A 19277-nucleotide genomic window follows, 5' to 3' on the forward strand; every position below is an offset into this window, starting at 1 on the left:
ATAGCAACCGATGCAGGACCCAAGACTTTGATAATCAGGCCGACTGAGGGCTACCTGCAAGCAGATAACCCAAATGTAATGACTGCAACAGTGAGTACACTCAAACATCTACATTTATGGAAAGTGTACTCAACTGTATTATGTCCTTCTATTTTCATGTTGCAGTATTCTTACTTTAGGATCCTCTGCCTCAGGTGACCCGAATGTCGGCTCCTATGCAAAAGCTTTCAGCCTGGTTGCTCTTGGTGCGTGGGACATCACACGTAGGGCCATAAGCCATGGACCTTAAATGTGACATCAGCACGCACAGACCTCAGAAATTTTCTGACGCAGTTGAAAGTTGGCTTGATCACATTGCTCCTGTCTATCAAGATGTCTAAAGCTAAGTACCCCGTTGGGGATTTCTTAGTTATATTAATTGCTTGAGTTTGGTTTGCTGTTTTCGCATTAGCCAATGTCCGCTAAGAAGGCTAAATGGCGATGTGGGTGTTGAATTCCACATAAGGACACCCATGACCATTGTGTCTTTTGTCTAGGCCAGGAGCAGAACCATACCTGTTGTTCCATTTGACAATCCTTCGTCCCTAAGACTCTTAGAAGCCGTTTGGCTGCCCTTAACCTGTACTTAGAAAATCAAAGGCTTAAGAAGCTAGTCCTTAGGATGGATCTGGAATCGGCCGACCCGATGGAACCACCAAAGAAAAAGGCCATAGTTTCACAGCCTATTATCACTGCCTCTCTTTTGTCGGAAGCCCCACCAGCCACCAATATAAGGGCTGTGGGACATCTGCTAGAGCCATCTGATTCTATGGCTCCCCTTGAGGAAGCGGTTTCCAAAGCACCGGCCGGCACGTCCCCGGAGTTTTCTCAGACGTCATTTATTTCCAAAGTTGTGGGGGAACCAGGTTCCACCAGATGCCCTTCTGGATCTCAGGAATCTGAGTCTTCTTCCTTTGGTAAGGCCCCAGAATCAAGGCCTACACTGTCTCCCAAAACTACTCCTTTATGAAAAGAAGGCAAAAAAATTAAACATTTATCTATCTCTCTTGAAGGACAACCGGACTGGCAGTCTTTTTCTCAGTTCTTGATGCAGGCCTTCATGGCCCTTAGGCCGACAACCTCCTCAGCCGCCTCTGTTCCAGCGCTCAGCCCAAGGCCTACTTTTGCTACGTCACTCCTTCCCTCTTTTCCCCAGGAGAAGAAGGAGAGGCCCTCTCCTCTTGCACTGAAGAGTCTGTCACCTGCTCATCCCAAATAGCCTTCCCTCTGGAATATTTTTCTCCAGATGAGGATTCTGTTGAAGGAGATTCCCCACCAGAGGACATAACATTTGTTGAAACTATCACTAAGATGAAGGAATAATTCCCAAATGACAGTAACTCAAAAAAGATACTTTGAGTTGCTGTAGGTTGAATCACCCTCCCCATCAGCCATTACTCCAGTGATCCCTGCATACCTTGATGCATTTGCTTCTTGCTGTAAGAACTCTGACTCTCAATCACCTGCCCCAAAGAGACCAGACCGTTTCTATAAGGTGCGTGATGACCACTAATTCTTAGTAAAACCTCCCTTGGCAGACCCTATTGTTATAGCTGTGGCCCCAGATAGACAATCTAGACTGGTCTCTTTTTCAGTCCCTTTTACTTTCAGGTAAAGTCAGTAAAATTATGGATAGGCTGGACAAGAAGACTTGCACCTTTTCCACCCTGGCCTTCAGGGCAATTAACTACCAAGCACATTTGGTAAAATATGCCTTGGACTTGGTATCCCAAGCCTGTACTCTGAGCTCCCTGCTTGACTCTCCTAACAAAACTGAAGTAGCATCTAAGCTATCCCTGGCATCCCAGGTGGCCAGTCATTCCATTAGATGCAGTTATGATGGAGGGGAAGCCTCTGCTAGATCAGCTGCAACTGCATCAGTTCTGCGTAGATTCTCCTGGCTTAGGCTCCAGCCACTGTCAGAAGATTTTAAGTCCAAAATCCTAGATGCTCCTCTTGATCATAGCCTTCTGTTTGGTAAGCAGTCTGGAGAACTATTTAAAAATCTACAGGAGAAGAGCAAAGAGCTACAAGATATTAAACACTTGCTTGTATCTCCTATACCCAAGTACTATAGAAATTATCCTGCCAAAACATCCTATGTCAGAAGGGCCCTCTCCACGACCACCCCTTCTACCAGGTATAGAAAAGGGACTAGGAGGCAATCCTCTTCAAGGACTACCTCTTCCCAGCCAACCCAAGGACAATCCTTTCAGGACAAAAATAATGGCAACAATGCATGACTGCCTTGCCCATCTCCCCCTGTCCTCTCGCCTCTCTCACTGTCTGGCCCTTTAAAATGAAATCACCACAGACTGCTGGGTGCTGTCAGTAGTGGAAAAAAGGATGTTTCTTATTCTAGCAGAAAAGACCCACCCCACAGGGCATTCCTTTTCCACCCAAAAAGTAGCTTCACCTAATTCCCCACATTATCCAAGATCTACGAGCGCCAAGGCACCATAGAACCCACCCCATCAGGACAAGAAGGCAAAGGTTTTTACTCCAGACTTTTTCTAGTCTCAAAAAAGGATGGACCTTGGAGACCAATCCTGGACCTATCCGTTCTACATCTTTTTCTAAAAGTTCCCTCTTTTAGAATGCTGTCCCTACAGACCATGCTTCCACTTGTGCCACCACAATCATTCATTGCTGCTATGGACCTGAAGGAGCATTACCTTCCACATCCCCGTACACCCAAACCACAAGAAATACTTACGCTTTGCTGAGCCTTGCACTCATTTTCAATTTACTGCCTTGCCCTTTGGTTTGTCCACTGCACCAAGGGTTTTCACCAAATGCCTAGCTCCCACCAAAGTCTTCTGCAGGACCAAGGGCATATAGATCTATCCCTACCTAGACAATATTCTAATCCTTGCAGAAAAAGAAGAGACCCTCAAAAAACATCTCCAGTTCTCCATGTCCCTGCTTCAGAGACTGAATTTCACACTGAACCTCCCCATGTCATCCCTATCCACAAAACAACGCAAGGTCTTCCTGGGTTGCAGGATTCGGCAGACCTAATGAAAGCATTTTTACCCCAAGACAGAGTAAGCTCCCTGACAAACCATTTCCAAGACCTCCTCCAGGTAGACCAGCTGTCAGCAAGACAGTTTATACACCTTATGGGTGTTATGGCAGCCACCATCCCTATGCTTCCCCAAGCCAGGATGCACATGAGGAAGCTGCAGTGGTATTTAAAGAACGTATGGTCCCAGCACAGCCATCCGCTAGACTTCCAAACACCCACCCTACCTTGTCTACAAACAGAACTAAGGTGTTAGATACAACGGGTTCAAAGGAATTCAGGGGTACCCCTCCTACCCCCCACACCAGCTCAACATATGCACACAGATGCCTCGGATCTGGGCTGGGGGGCTACCATGAAAGGACTCAAGGTCGAAGTACCTTGACAGGCATCCCTTTTGAGGAAACATATCATTGTCAAGGAAATGACGGCGATTCATTTAGCCCTGAAGGCCTATCTCCCTATCTTTCAGCCAGGCCCTCTGTTAATCTTCACAGACAACACCACTTTCATGTGGTACATCAACAAACAGGGGGGGGGGGAGCCAGGTCCTACCTTCCATGCAGGCTGGCAATGAAAATTTGGGAATTTGCCTCACAGAACAACTTAGCTCTACAGGCAACATGCATCTTTTCCCAGGGCAAGCTTCAGGCAGATGCTCTTAGCAGATAATTCTCTCTACATCTCGAGTGCATGTTACACAGGGACGTTTTCCTAGACATAGTACACCACATGTAGATCTGTTTGCCTGCCCCCAGAACAGACAACTGAGAAAATTCTGTACCAAACACCACTCTCCCCTAGCTTGGAAAGTGGACCCCCCTTCACCATCTCATGGAAGGGACAGTTTCTGTATGCCTTACCCCCCTTCCCTCTCATTCAGAAAGTCCTCCTGAAGATCAGAAACTAGATGCCAAAAATCTTGCTGGTGATTGCATACTGGCCAAAGCAGCATTGCTCCCCCCTTCTACAGTCTCTCGCCAAGGGCATTCACCACAAATTACCTCAGGAGGTGGACCTATTCACACAACAGAAGGGGAACCCTCATCCATCCACACCTAGAGATGCCGAGCCTCATTCTCTGAGCGATAAACTTCTAGTACCCTTCAGACACCACTACACACAGGATATGCTTTCCATCCTGCAGGAGGCCAGGAAATCCAATACGAGGAGATCCTACATTTCTAAATGGGAGAGATTCCCCAAATGTCTCCAAAGATATCTAGTGCATGTCCCTTTAGTCTTAGCTTATGTGTGTGCGCTGATTAAAGTAGATCTTTCATACTATTCAGTGAAAGTGCGCTTCTCTGCTATATCTGCCTGCCTACCTCTGGAACCTCCTTTACTCTCCAGGTTGGATGTTAAATTGTTCTTAAAGGGGGGGGGGTTCTTACACATAAGAACACCTGGAAAGGCCTACCCCACCATCCTGGGACCTAAATTATATCCTGGAGAAACCTACACTGACTCCATTTGAACCAGCCACTTCTGCATTCCTGTAGATGTGCACATGGAAAACAGTTTTGCTGGTAGCCCTCACTTCAGCAAGAAGGGTCTCTGATACAGGCACTCGTGACATGTGCTCATTACACTATCTTCCATAAAGATAGGGTGGCCCTGCACACCAACCCCCCCTTCATGCCCAAAGTGGTCAACGAGCTATCACTAAATGATTCCATTCACTTACCAACCTTCTTCTCTACCCCCAGAATGACAATGAGAAAATACTACACTCCCTGGATGTTCACAGACAATTAAGATTTCATCTAGACAAAACCAAGTCAATCAGAAAATCAAATCAACTTCTTGTTTCCTTCCATCCCAGAGCCCTGGGCAAGGCAGTCTACAAACAGACTATTTCCTGTTGGATCAGGAAAACTATCTGTTTCTGCTATTTATACCACGGAAAAGACGTGAATCGGGATCAGGGCTTCTTCTACTAGAGCAGTACCTTCCTCCAAAGCCTTCTTCAAAGGCCTAGACACAGCTGCCAACCTTGAGGCAGCCACCTGGTCCACTGCACATACCTTCACCAAACATTACAAATTGAACCATATCTCAAGCAGGTTTCACAAGGGTAATCCTGCAAGGATTTCTGGAATCCACTACCTCTACTTCCACCCTTCCTCCTTCCTGAGCTGTAATACTCTCCCACAGTTAAGAATACTGCAACATGAGAATAGAAGGACATAGAATAGTTGTGTAAAATCTTACCATAACCATAGATGTCCTTCTCTTCCATGTTGCAGTATTCCTTCCTCTCCCTCCTGACCCCCTAGTTTCATATCTACAAATCTGTGGGCCTTCACAGACCCCCTACCGGCACTAGGTTCATTTTTGGACAGTCTGTGGCATTCCACCAGTCTGAAGGACATCTTTTGGCATCTCCTTGGCTACTGTCCAACTGGGCAGTTAGTTCTGAGGTCTGCATGCAGACGTTGCATTTAAGGTCCATGTTTTATAGCTCTAAGTGTAACTTCCCATGCACCAACAGCAGCCAGGCTGAAAGCTTTTGTATAAGACCCGAAGTTTGGGTCGCCTGAGGTGGAGGATCCCACAGTAAGAATACTGCAACATGGAAGAGGACACCTGTGGTTATGGTAAGATTTTGCACAGCTATTCTTTCTTACACAACTGTACATGTTCTTAGTGTTTCACTGTTAGTTCTGTGTTGTGTGATTTTCCTGCGTGGAAGCCCTTGGCTGGCCCAACTAACAGAATATTTTCCCTCTTTCTGTAGCCAGCGGATGCCCTATCCAATGTCGCTATGTTTGGGTGTAAAAGGAGTTGGCCAGCACTATGGCCTCAGTTCTTTCTTGCCATTGAAGACCAAAGCAGCATGCTAGTAAGTGTGTCTGTTGGGCCACACCAGAGAAAGATGATGTGTAAGGCTAAGTACCCCATTGGGGAATTTTTCATGTGCTTTTTGACTAACGTCAGAGAAAGTTAATAACAGTCTCCACTGTGACAAACAGCTGCCACACTGGGACTTTCATTACTTTCGTGTGACTTGTTTGGGACCAGAGCACGATGTTCCTGTCAGTTTGTGTTCGCTTTAATAGCAGAACTATCAAGCATAGGGCTGAGAATCTAGCTAACATTTCAGTGAGTCGCCAGTGCATTTGTGTACCATGTCGTTTGCCGGTTGACCTGATGTAGTAGATCTCTCTAGGTGGAATAAGGAAAAGCACTTCAGATTTAGGACCTCAAACGATGCTTGTTCATCATTGGCCAGTCCTCCACAACTTGTAATTGCCGAGTGAGGGGAGGAGCCTTCGCAGCCCTCTTCGAATACCGAGGTGGTGGTACAGGCCTCTATCCGTACCCATTTGGCGAGTGATATGCCTCTTGGTTCCTCTAATTCCTTACAGGCCAAACAACTTAACCTGTTGGTTTGGACTGGAACTGCTTCACAGGCTGTAACTTCTGATGACTGCTCTAAAACTGATAATGGTTCTTCGCGTCATCAGCAGATTACATTGACCTGCTGTTCGCTGGAGTTGTTTGGTCAGTTGCTAGTGTGGAGGTCGGTCCTAAGCCAAAACTTAAGACCGTTCACAAAAAAGCTACTTCCACCTTACCTCAGCCTAGCCCTGTCAGCTTCCACTCCCGGGCCTACAGACAAGACCTAATGAGGTTGTCCGAGGATTTGATTTCCTTGGTCAGATCCAGACACCTACCTTCCCTGAAACATACCCTGGTAAAAGAGAGGGATACTCCACCACAGTAATTTTCTGTTACTTTTAACTCTGAGGTTGATTTTCGATCAGGATGAATCACCTTTGAGGAAGGGTGTATTAGTTGCTTCCTGTGGGAATTCTGACTCTGAGGAGAACCTTGCCTCAGGCTCCTCTCCCAAGGATATTTCCTTTGTGGAGACATTGCATGCTCTGAGGGAGGACTTCAGATAGGAAGCACAGGACTACCCTCAATCCAAGAGAAGGATTAGGGAATTTCTTAATCTCCCTTAACATAAACCCCTTGCCATTCCGCCAGTCTTAGAAGGAGTAGATGATGTCTTTCTAGATTCTTTACAACCAGACTCTCTGCCCCCCCTACCCCTTGTAAGCCTGACATATTTTACAGGGTTCTAGATTCCCATAAACACCTTTTTAAGAACCCTGTGTCAGATCCTGAAGTGGTGATTCCAGGCCCTAAGGGAGCAAAAGCTAGGTCATCCTAAAACTCTTTGCCTACAGATAAGGAAGCAGAGCCTTAGACAGGTTTGGGGAGAAAATCTACATCTCTGCTACCCTTGTCATGAGGGTGTTGAACTGCCAGTTTGAAATGGTGAAGTACCAGGAAATTATTTTTACCTGATGAAACAGAAACTAATGTGGATTGAAAATAAGGCCCTCTCAAAGGAGTTAATGGATCTGTGCAACTTCTGCTCTCAGGTGGGTAAGCATTCTCTACATTGTGGCTGTCGTGCCTTGGAAGCTTCCACCAGGGCATCAGCCACAGGATCTGTCAGTAGAAGACATGCCTGGCTGAGGGATCAGCCCCTTTCTGAGCATGTTAAGTCCAGTCTCCTAGATGCCCCCTTAGCCAAAGGTTTTCTTTTTGGACCTAAGGCTGAAGCTACCCTTAAGAAAGTGGAGGATAAGGCCAAGTGTGTTCAAACTGTCAAGGACTTCTTTCATGCCCCCAGCCCCTTTGATTCATCCAGAATTATCCTACCAAATATTGGTCCTTTACAGCTCTCCAGTCTAAGCCTAGACAAAAGAAACTTCGTAGGGAAAGGAGCCAAAGACGGCACCAGTGGCCTAAACAGTGGCAGTCTGACCCCATTAGGCCTTTGGGATCGCATCCCCAGGGACCTAGCAGGGAGCAGTAATGACTTTTGCACGTCACTGCCTCCTTCTTCCTCCCCAACACTCTTCCCAACTGGACTGTCATTACTGGTGATCTATGGGTGCTGAACATCATTCAGAGAGGTTACAAACTCAAGTTCAAACAACCCTTAATTCGCTTAGGCTTCCCAGACAGTCCTTCAAACAAAAAGACAGAAGTCTTAATCCAAGTAGAGCATCTGTGCGCTCGAGGCTCTGTGGAACCCATAGCAAAATCCTTGTAAGGAAAACTTTTTCCTTCAGATTTTTGTTAGTTCCTAGAAAAGAAGGTACCTGGAAGCTAGTTCTAGACCTGTCAAGCCTCAGCTGATTCTTACAGGTCCCAAAATTCAAATTGCTAATTTTATAAAAACTACTGCCCATGATTAACCCCAACACCTTCATGAAAACCTTAGATCTAAAAGATGCATAGCTCCATATCTCCATAGCGGAATCACACAGAAGATTCTTGCTGTTCAGAGCAGGTTTGAGGAGCTTTACATTCTGTGCTGTGGCCTTTAACTTATCCTACTGCACCCAGGATCTTCACAAAATGCCTAGCCCTGATGATCGCCTTTTTTTGGGTAAAGAGAATTCAGGCTTACCAATGCCTAGACAATTGCCTCATTCAGGCAGAAAGCCTAGAAAAACTCAAAGCAGACCTGCTTTATACCCAACACTTGCCAACCTCAGTTGGGTTTCACCATCAATATACAGAAATCTCAAACTCCACTATCAGGATTGTGTTTCTAGTAGCCTTACTGTACTTGGCTCTTTAGAAGGCTCTCCTTTGTCTGCACCTTTCTAAGTATTTAATTCAGAAAGATTTTGGACAGGAAATACCTCACAGCCAGAGAGTATATCAGGGCCCTGGGATACATGGCCTCTTGCATTCTCATGAACCCCTGGCCAGACTGCATATGAGTAAGCTGCACTGGTATCTCAAAAATGTGTTGTGCCAACATTCACAGCCTCTCATCTTCAGAATAAAACTGCTTCTTTGCCTCACGAAAGAGTTTGCCTGTTGGACCCAAGCATTCTCCCTCAGTGTGGGCCTTCCCTTCAGGTTTATCTCTCAGGACCAAACTCTTGACATTGCATCAGAAGTAGCCTGGGGAGCCCACTTCAGCATCCTCCAGACTCGAGGCAAATGGGACTCCAAGTTCAAAACAAACACATCAACCTAAAAGAACTAGTGGCAGTCCAAGAAGGCCTGATTACCTTCCACAGAACTGGACACCAGGAGTCCTCCTGGTGAAGACAGACAATACCACAGTTATGTGGTACATAAACAGGCAGGGGGCCCACTTCCTTCCCCTTTGTCGCCTAGCACTGGACCTTTGGAAAATAGCAAACTCCCTGTATCTGCACCTCATGGCATAGTATCTATCAGTGGAAACCAGTCAACTAGCAGATCACCTCAGCAAGAGCCTTTCAGCTCTCCACAAGTGGCAGTTGCATCGGGAAGCATTTCCCAGTATAGCGAAAAAATGGGGAGTGACACAACTAGACCTTTTCGTCACCAAAGAAAATGCTCATTTGAAAAAGTTGTGCTCCAGGAGCAAAATGAAGTCCGTCTGGAAGACAGATGTCTTTTCCTTTCCTTGGACAGGCCTATTCCTTTATGCCCCCCTCCCCAGTACCACTGCTGCTCAGGGTATTGCTGAAAATAAGGGAAGTACCAAGGGTAAAATCTGATAGCCCCAGATTGGCCAAAGCAGCACTGGTACCTTCTATTTCTCAGTCTAACCAAGAGGGAGCCATTGCAACTGCTACAGAGAGTGGACCTGCTAACACAGAACATGGTCACAATAATATACCCCAACCTGCCCACACTCAAATTGATAGCTTGGGTGATACCTTAATCCCATGGAAGGGGTCTCTCCTTAACAAGCAGGTCCTGGGCATTCCAAAAGAGGCCAGGAGACCTAACACTAGGAAGTCTTACTCCACCAAATGAAAAAGATTCATTCTTTGGTGCAGACAGAAGGGACAAATCCTTGTTAGGCTCAGATTCCTTTCATCCTGCTATACGTATCCAGCCTTTTTGAAAATGGTCTCTCCTACTCCTCCATAGGAATTCATGTTTCGACTGTTTCTGCCTGTCTGCCTTCTCAGTCTCTTTTCTTTTCACATCCCCTCATGAAACAGTTTCTGAGAGAGGTTGTCCACAGTAGGTCTCCCAGGAAACCTCCTTTTCCTCCCTGGAACCTCACATTTCATTTTGGAGAAGCTCCCCCTTCCTCCCTTTGAACCAGTGGCTTCTGCTGATGTAAAATTGCTGACTTAGAAGACAGCCTTCCTATTAACAATTACCTCAGCCAGAAGGGTGTCAGAGCTTTAGACCCTTGTGTGAGTGGAACCTTTCATCATTTTCCACCCAGACATAGTGTCTTTCAGGACCACCCCTTCCTTTATGCTCAAGGTGGTGACATATGACTTCCTTAAACCAGACAAACTTGCCTACATTTTTTCCTAACCCTTAGGGCATCCATTTTTTGGATGTGCATAGGGCAACTGTGTTACTGCTTAGACAGAACCAAGAATATCAGGAAGCCAGACCAACTTTTTATGGCCTTTACCTGTAGCTCTGAGGGGAGATCAGTTTCAAAACAAACTATTTCCAAATGGGTCTCCCACTGTATTTCCTTTAGGTATAGACATCATGGTAAGAAGCCTCCTGATGTTGTGAGGGCCCATTCCACTAGAGCTATGGCTACTTGATTTGCCTTCCTTTAATGCGGTGGCCCCCAAGGACATTTTGGAAGCAGCTGCTTGGACCTCAGTGCATAACTTCAAACATTACTATCTTCTCACCTTTTTCAAGTGAAGAGCAGGATTTGCCACTGCTCTTTTGCAGGGCATCCTTGCCTGTCTCTGTAGTCTTTCCATCCACCCTTTTTTTCAGCTTTGGGAATCATCTCGCAAGTCAGGACTGCAACAGTGAAACATGAAAAGCATAGTACCATTGTGTACACTTACCATAAATCTAGATGTTATAGTGTATTCATTGTTGCATTATTCTTTCCCTCCCTCCTCCTCTGGCCTGTGACATAGGCTAGGATGCTGACATTCTCATTCAAGCTTGACCCCCCCTTTCCTCAGTCACACTTATTCTGGAATACAGGGTCCCAGACTCATGGTCTCAAATGAAAACTAGGGGCAGCTGCTACTTATTGGACTTCAGAAGAAGGGGAAAATATTTTCTTGTAGTCAGGACAGCCAAGGGCTTCCACGGCGGGAAATCCCACAAGTCAGAACTGCAACATTGAATACACTCTAACATCTACATTTATGGTAAGTATACTTAACTGTAGTTTTCAAAGACTTTTATGCATGTGTAATCTGACTGATCCTGGCACCGCACAAGCAACTAACAGTCACTTTTTTCATTCAGCATAATAAAAGATACATCTGTATGTCTTTCAGTGGAGTTATCTTAAACAAAAATGTTTGGTTGGATCAATGCATGCCTTGCAGGCTCAGCATTCATGACTTCTGAAAAACTTGTGCTGCGTGAGGCAGTAGGCTTAACTTGCTGAGTGTGCTTTTTGCCTGTGTTGCATTTTGGAAGTGTTTGAGTTTTAGACATGTTAATCTTTAGAACCTCATCTTATAATAGCTTATGTGGATTGTGAGGGCCTTGATGAAGTGTGGTATATGGTGTGTGTTATTTAGGTGTCTTTGTTTACTGTGTCTGATTTTTTTTGCCTCAAAGGACATATATGTACATATCTCACGTGTGTTTGAGTAATAGATGATTGCCATTATGATGCAATTGTTACACTGTCTCAAGATACCCATCCGGCTGGCTACAGAAGTTGTTGGGAAGTGCTGATCCATTATTCTGACTGGAATCACTGAATGGGTGACTATTACTGCCTGAAGTTTGGTTTGTTTAGGATAATGTTTGGGTGGACTTGGTACTGAAAATGTGAAGTCCAGTACAAAACAACTAGCGTGGAAACCACCACCTGCCACCAGAAGGAACCAGCAATCTAATTGTAGTAAAAAGTCAGTAATTTGAAACTGCAGTCAGTGCAAACATTGTCAGTACACTCAGTATTAAGCAATTTTTATCAAAGGTATTCTAGTCTGGTGATTAGTTAAAGGAGAGAGACTTTGCAAAGTCATACTTATGTGCTTATTGTCAACAGCCAGTAAAGTAGGAGAGAGAGGAATTATGCCAGATTGTCATAAAGGGCAGGCAACAACAGATACACTGGGTTTAAGAACAGAACTCCAAAAAGGTGGGTGGGAGGTAAAATTATCTTTGGGTTGACAAGTCTAAAAATGCCTTAATGCAAATGCTAGTCCTGATATGGCCTGGCATACACTCGGTACATAAGAATGAGTCTAGGGTTTAATGCTAACAGTCCATTTAAATAGCAAAATACAGTGCAACTGTGTACTGGAATTACTATTATAGGCTTAAAAACCTTGGCTAAAGCAGATGTGTAATTAAAAACAGATCAAGAAATGAAAAGACTTGTTAAACCGCCAAATATTGCATGACTAAGCTATCATCTAAAGTACGACTATACATTTTTCATAACTTATTTTATATTTATTCAGAGTTGTAATTAGAATATGGTGAAGTGGTCATGAACAGTAGGCTCCAGTGGAGCTCAAGTGTAGTATCTGCATTGATTTTTATGAAGCGTCAATTTATTTTTTTGTCTTCAGCTTTTACTTTGGGAAGTGTGTCTTCAGAAAATGCCCAGAATGACAGATGAACTTGCTTTGGTTCTGTGTTTAATTTTTGTGTAAATTGCATTTATTCAGTTATTTGGTTGTTGAAGTCATAAAATGGTTAGTTAAACCACAGCTATTTTCCACCTGCATTCTGATCAAATAAATGGAAAAGTGTGAAATGGCATAAACAAGCAGTGGAGAAACCCGCAGTGCAGTTACTGCAATGAAAAGTGCATGAACTCCTCTCAGACAGGTACTAGTGTGCTTAAGCAGTGCAGCTTTAGGAGTTCTGTGTAATAGTGCTACCTTTTAAAGTAGTTGTAAAGTATTTGCTTTCATTTTAGGCAGCAGTACGACATGGAGTGGAAATCGGCCAGCATCATATACTCCCAACATGCCACATCACCAGAATGGACATCTTCAGCATCACCCCCCTATTCACCATGCTGGGCACTATTGTAAGTGATAAGACGACGAAGTTTTGGTGAATTATTTTGTTTCTGCAGTCTGATATTCCTTCAAGGTCAAACTCATTTAATTTTAAAATTTCTCACCCTCTTATATCAGTTCTTAAAGATTGATTGTTTTTAAGTTATGGTCGATTTAAAGACAAGCTGGTTGTACAACATAAGTTTAAGTGCCATACCCATACCTCTCGATCTCTTTGATCTCCTACTCTTGCAGCTCTTTTTCATATTTATGTGCAACCTCAGTAAACGTTGCAGTGCCTATCAATGTGCCTGTTCATCCTCTCCAAGGAGAAATCACAGTGCAGATTCATACTTGAAGTTATGTAGTTCGGTTAGTGGTGGTCAGCAGCCATGATCTTGTGATGCCAGTTTCTGTCCCAATTCCCAGTCAGTACAGGTCCTTTTGTGTTTTTGACGTCATAGCATTGATGTTCATCGTGCACACAGCTGCAGTCATAACAGATGGGTTCTCCTGCCATCAGGCGGGTCCTCGGTAGGCCGAATTCCAAAGTCTAGGTCCGGCGTCGGTTGTCGTCGCTTCTTCCCTGACGTCAGTGCGACAGGGGTATAAAGGAACCAGCCGACGCCATTTTCTTCAGTCTTTCTTGCCGCGCGGTGCCCGAAGCAAAAGCAGTTCGCAAGTGCCGGTCGGCCACCTCCTGAGATTACGAAAATTTGGAAACCGAAGTCTTCTTAAAAGCTAAGTACCCCATTGGGGAAACTTTTCTTGCCTCAGACCGATGTCAGACAAAGTTAATAATTGTATTTCTTGTGGGAAGCAAATACCGCATAAGGATTTCCATTCCCTCTGTATACCTTGTTTAGGCCCAGACCACGACGTCTCGGTCTGTCGCTTTTGTGCTACATTCAACAAACGCACTATTAAGCGCCAGCGGGAGTTCGTCCAGCATTATTTTGGGAAAGCATTTAACTATACTATGTCGTCAGATACTCCGACTCTGGTTTTGTCTAAAAAACGCAAAGACAAGGACCGACACACGAGGTCCGCGGCCTCTACCGACACCACGCCAAAGCCGACTACACGTGGTCCGGTTCTCAGCGAGGCCCTCGCAGCCCCTGATTACCGGCGACACTTCTTTGACGGTGTCTCCTGTGCCCGAGGTCGCAGGCTCCTCGCCCACACCCGACTACAGATACGAAGCCACTCTTGGCGTTGAAACTCAGAATGTGGACAGGTCCACCTCCATTCAAGGTGTCTTCAGACCTTCCTCTTCTTTCTCCATCAAGGCTTTCACAAAGTCTAAAGCAACCATGCACCCTAAGAGACCAGCTACACAGGGCCCATCTCCAGGCCCCATGCCTAAGAAACAGATGCTTAAAATGGCTGAGGATTTAATTACTCTAATCAGAGGTTCTCAGCTCCCACCAGACAAAAGGCCCAGAGTGGAGGAAGATTCCCCTCCTCTGATCAGGGCTCCATTATTTCAGAGCATTCTGATGATCAGGAACATTCTTACTTGCCCTTTGAAGACTCTGATGCGGAGGAGTCCATCCCTTCTGTATCCCCCCCTGAGGATTACTCATTTGGGGAAACTTTGCCTACCTTAAGGGAACACTTCCACTGGGAAGGCCAGGATTATTCAGATTCCAAGAAAAGGCTCAGGAAATTTCTCTTGTTACCTCAGCCCAGGCCTCTGGCTATACCTCCTGTCTTGGACATCCTAGATGATGTTTACTCGGAGGCCTGCCTTAACCCGGACTCTCTACCTCCAGCTCCAGTTAAGCCTGACAGGTACTACAGGGTTCCTGCCTCACACCAATTTCTATACAAAAGTCATGCTGCTGACCCAGAAACCATCTCACAGGGCCCCAAGGGAGTTAAGGCCTCCATTGCCCTCTGAGAGAGATTCCAGATCCTTAGAAAGGTGGGGAAAAAAGGTATATACCTCGGCTACCTTATCCATGAGGGCCTTATACTGTCAGTTTCATATGCTAAAATAGCAACAGTTTTTGTTATCACAACTGAAAAGTAAAATGTCACAACCTGAACAACCATACTTGAAGGAGTTGCAGGATTTGATGCATAGTGCAGAACAAGTGGGTAAGCATACCTTACAATGTGGTTTTGATGCTCTAGAGGCCTCATGTAGAGCTGCTGTTACAGGATCAGTCATACGTAGGCATGCCTGGCTCAAGGAACAAGCTTTGCCTGATCATGTCAAAGCTAAATTACTAGACGCCCCTCTTCAAAAGGATGTACTATTTGGTGCTAATGCTGAGGAGGTATTAAGGAAAATGGAGGAAAAGGCTAAATCAATGCAAACTGTGAAAGAATTTCTACAGGTTCAACCCCCACGTTTTAGTAGAAATTGGCCTTCCAAAAACTGGTCCTTTCCTGCCACAGACAGACCCCAAAGAGACAGATACAGGTGCCCGAGGGGCAGAGGACAATCCCAAGGATCGTATAGAGGCAGAAAATGGCAGGCTCCTACACAAAGAGGTGGTGAGGACAACTTGCAATCTTTCAGAAAGCAAACCCAATGACTTTCCCCTTTGCATGCCAACCAGGTCTCAAATGGCAGCCCCCTTAGGAGGAAAGCTGGCATTATTTTCAAAAAAATTGGCATGTTGTCACAAAGGACAAATGTATCCTGGACATTATAAACTGAGGCTACAAATTCCATTTTCACACCCCTCCAAAAATGAGAGGCATGCCAAACCTGCCACACAATCAAAGGGCAGAGGCACAAAGGCAAATTACAGATCTCATAAACATGAAAGCTATTCAAGAGGTACCTACGCACGAACAAGGTCAAGGTTTTTATTCCAGGCTATTTCTGGTGCCAAGGAAGGGAAAAGATTGGAGACCTATTTTGGATCTATCCATCCTAAACACATTTCTACTCGTACCAAAATGCAAGATGCTCACTCTACAGCAACTTCTTCCCATGCTGGGCAAGGAGTCTTGGCTGGTAACATTGGACCTCAAGGAGGCATACCTGCATGTCCCAATCAGACAAAATTGCAGAAGGTACCTCAGATTTCTTGCAGGTTCAACCCATTATCAATTCTCTGCATTGCCCTTTGGCTTATCTACTGCGCCCAGAGTATTCACGAAATGCCTGGCATCAGTAATTGCCTACTTCAGACTTCAAGGGATACAAATATACCCTTATTTGGATGACTGCCTGATCCAAGCGGACAGCAAGCACATTCTTCTGAAACATCTGGCTTATGTAATAATGTTATTGAACTCTCTGGGATACACAGTCAACAAAAAGAAATCAAGGCTATTACCCTCTCGGAAGATAATTTTCCTGGGTGCCAATTTGGACACACACACCCAGATGGCCTACCTCACGCCAGAGAAGCAGGAGCAACTAACTCAATACTTCAGAACACTAGCAAATTGCACCAGGCTGACTGCAAGGAAAATCCTGCAGGCTCTGGGATTCATGGCATCTTGCATCTTACTAATCCCATGTGCAAAGCTGCATATGAGGAAACTACAATGGTACCTGAAAAACACATGGTCTCAACACAGCCACAGTTTGGAAACAATAATACCACTAATTCCATGTCTGCAAAAGGAATTTCTGTGGTGGGCTCAAGCATGCCAAACAAACACAGGTCTTCCATTCAGCAAGCCTCAAGCAAATCAAGTCATCACAACAGACGCCTCGGACTACGCCTGGGGGGCGCACTTGACAGATCGGTGCATTCAGGGCAAATGGTCCCAAAAAGAAAAGCACCTTCACATCAATCAAAAAGAAATGCTAGCAGTAATAAATGCTATTATAGCTTTCAAGGACCTTCTACAACCAGGTCAGCTTTTGATAAGAACGGACAACACCACAGTTATGTGGTACATAAACAAACAGGGAGGAACACATTCTTACCCCCTATGCAGACTGGCCATGTCACTTTGGAACATGGCCATGGACTTACAAATGGAACTATAAACACAGTACTTGCCAGGCAAGGAAAACACGCTGGCAGACAACCTAAGGAGGAATATGACAGATCCACACGAATGGGAATTGCATCCAAAAGTTTTTACAGAAATAATCCAAGAATGGGGAAGGCCAGACATAGATCTCTTTGCCTCCCACAAGAATCATCAATTGACAAAATTCTGCTCAAGGATCTTCCATCCAAAGGCCTGGAGAGTGGACGCTCTCTGTTTCAGTTGGACATCAATGACAATTTATGCCTTCCCTCCTCTTCCTCTGCTGCCCAAAGTTCTATTGAAGACCAAAGCAGACAGACCAAAGATGATTCTCATTGCTCCGGACTGGCCAAGGCAACACTGGTACCCACTCCTGAGGAGCCTGACGCATTCCCCACCATGGACCCTGCCTCTAATGCCTCTTCTTCTGACTCAGCACAGTTTCAAAACTCTTCACAGCCAGCTAAAAACACTCAATCTAGTCGCATGGAAGATTCCTTAGCAGCTCAACAGGCCCTACTCTCCAAGGAGGTGCAGGATGTCATTTTGGAGGCCAGAAGGCCATCAACTAGAAAAGCTTACTCCGCAAAATGGAAACGTTTTTGTGTCTGGAATGAGAAAAAGGGCCAGGATCCTGGAAAACTGAATTTACCTCAAATACTACAATATTTGGCTTAACTGCTAAGCAGTGGACTTTCTTTCTCCTCCATCAAAATCCATGCCTCAGCCATTTCTGCAGAATACAACACTGATCCACCTTTATTCTCTCACCCTCTCTCAAGACCGTTCCTCAGAGGGGCTAAGAATTTAAGGCCTCCAAGGAAACAACCAATACCTGCTTGGGATCTAAATTTCATTCTGGAAAAACTGGCCTTGCCTCCCTTTGAGCCAGCTGCCTCATCAGATTTACAATATTTGTCCTGGAAAACAGCTTTCCTTCTGGCTATAACCTCAGCTCGTAGAGTTTCAGAACTACAGGCTCTTATGGCTGTCCAGCCTTTTATCATCTTCCATCAGGACAGAGTTTCCTTACGAACCAACCCGTCCTTTATGCCTAAAGTGGTATCCAGGGTAGCTTTAAATCAGGCCATAGATTTACCTACTTTTTATCCTAATCCTCAAAACAAAGGGGAGAGATTACTACATTCCTTGGACATCCACAGACAACTACGATGTTCATCGTGCATACAGCTGCAGTAATCACAGATGGGTTCTCTGCTGTCAGGCGGGTCCTCGGTCGGCCGAATTCCAAAGTCTAGGTCCGGCGTCGGTTGTTGTCGCTTTCTCTCCTGGCGTCAGAGAGGCCGGAGTATATAAGACACAGCCGACACCATGTTCTTCAGTCTTTTTTGCCGCGCGGTGCCCGAAGCAGAAACAGTTCGCAAGTGCCGGTCGGCCAGCTCCTGAATTACGAAAAAATTGGAAACCGAGGTCTTCATTAAAGCTAAGTACCCCGTTGGGGAAACTTTTCTTGCCTCAGACCGATGTCAGACAAAGTTAATAATTGTATTTCTTGTGGGAAGCAAATACCGCATAAGGATTTCCATTCCCTCTGCATACCTTGTTTAGGCCCAGATCACGACGTCTCGGGCTGTCGCTTTTGCGCTACTTTCAATAAACGCACTATTAAGCGTCGGGCGGAGTTCGCCCAACACTTTTTTGGTAAAGCCTTTGATTATAAAATGTCGTTGGAGACTCCGACTACCATTTTGTCCAAAAAACTCAAGGACGGGGACCGACACGCGAGGTCCGCGGTCCCCACCGACACCACGCCAAAACCGGCTACACATGGTCCGGTTCTCAGCGAGACGCCTTTGCAGTCCCTGACTACCGACGACACTCCTTTGGCAGTGTCCTCTGTACCCGAGACCGCAGGTACCTCGGCCCTTTCCCAGACTACAACCACCGAAGCCATTGCTAATGTTGAGCCTCCTAATGTGGACAGGTCCACTTCCACCCATGGTGTCTTTAGACCCTCATCTTCTTTTTGTATTAAGGCCTTTACTAAATCCAAAGCAGCCAGGCATCCCAAGAGGCCTGTTGCACAGGGCCCTTCTCCAGGCCCCATGCCTAAAAAACAGATGCTTAAAATGGCTGAGGATTTAATTACTCTTATCAGGGGTTCTCAACCCCCTCCAGACAAGAGACCCAGAGTGGAGGAAGATTCTCCCTCTTCTGATCAGGGCTCCATTTTATCAGAACATTCTGATGTAGAGGAACACTCTTACTCCCCTTTTGAAGATTCGGATGCAGAGCAGTCCATTCCTTCTGTATCTCCTCCTGAGGATTTTTCCTTTGGGGAAACC

At 45.4% G+C, this 19277-nt stretch overlaps 1 protein-coding gene across 1 annotated transcript in view; it reads left to right on the plus strand.

Moving 5' to 3' along the window:
- SMAD4 (SMAD family member 4) overlaps positions 1-19277 on the plus strand; it is a 2088766-nt gene that overhangs the window by 1147005 nt on the left and 922484 nt on the right. Inside the window, exon 7 of the mRNA XM_044082137.1 lies at positions 12936-13049. Within this exon, the coding sequence (XP_043938072.1) occupies positions 12936-13049 (114 nt within the window). The remainder of the gene's footprint in view (positions 1-12935; positions 13050-19277) is intronic.

The sequence above is a fragment of the Protopterus annectens genome, chromosome 1.part1 (assembly GCF_019279795.1).
Source record: "Protopterus annectens isolate FY-2018-M chromosome 1.part1, PAN1.0, whole genome shotgun sequence".
NCBI lineage: Eukaryota > Metazoa > Chordata > Ceratodontiformes > Protopteridae > Protopterus > Protopterus annectens.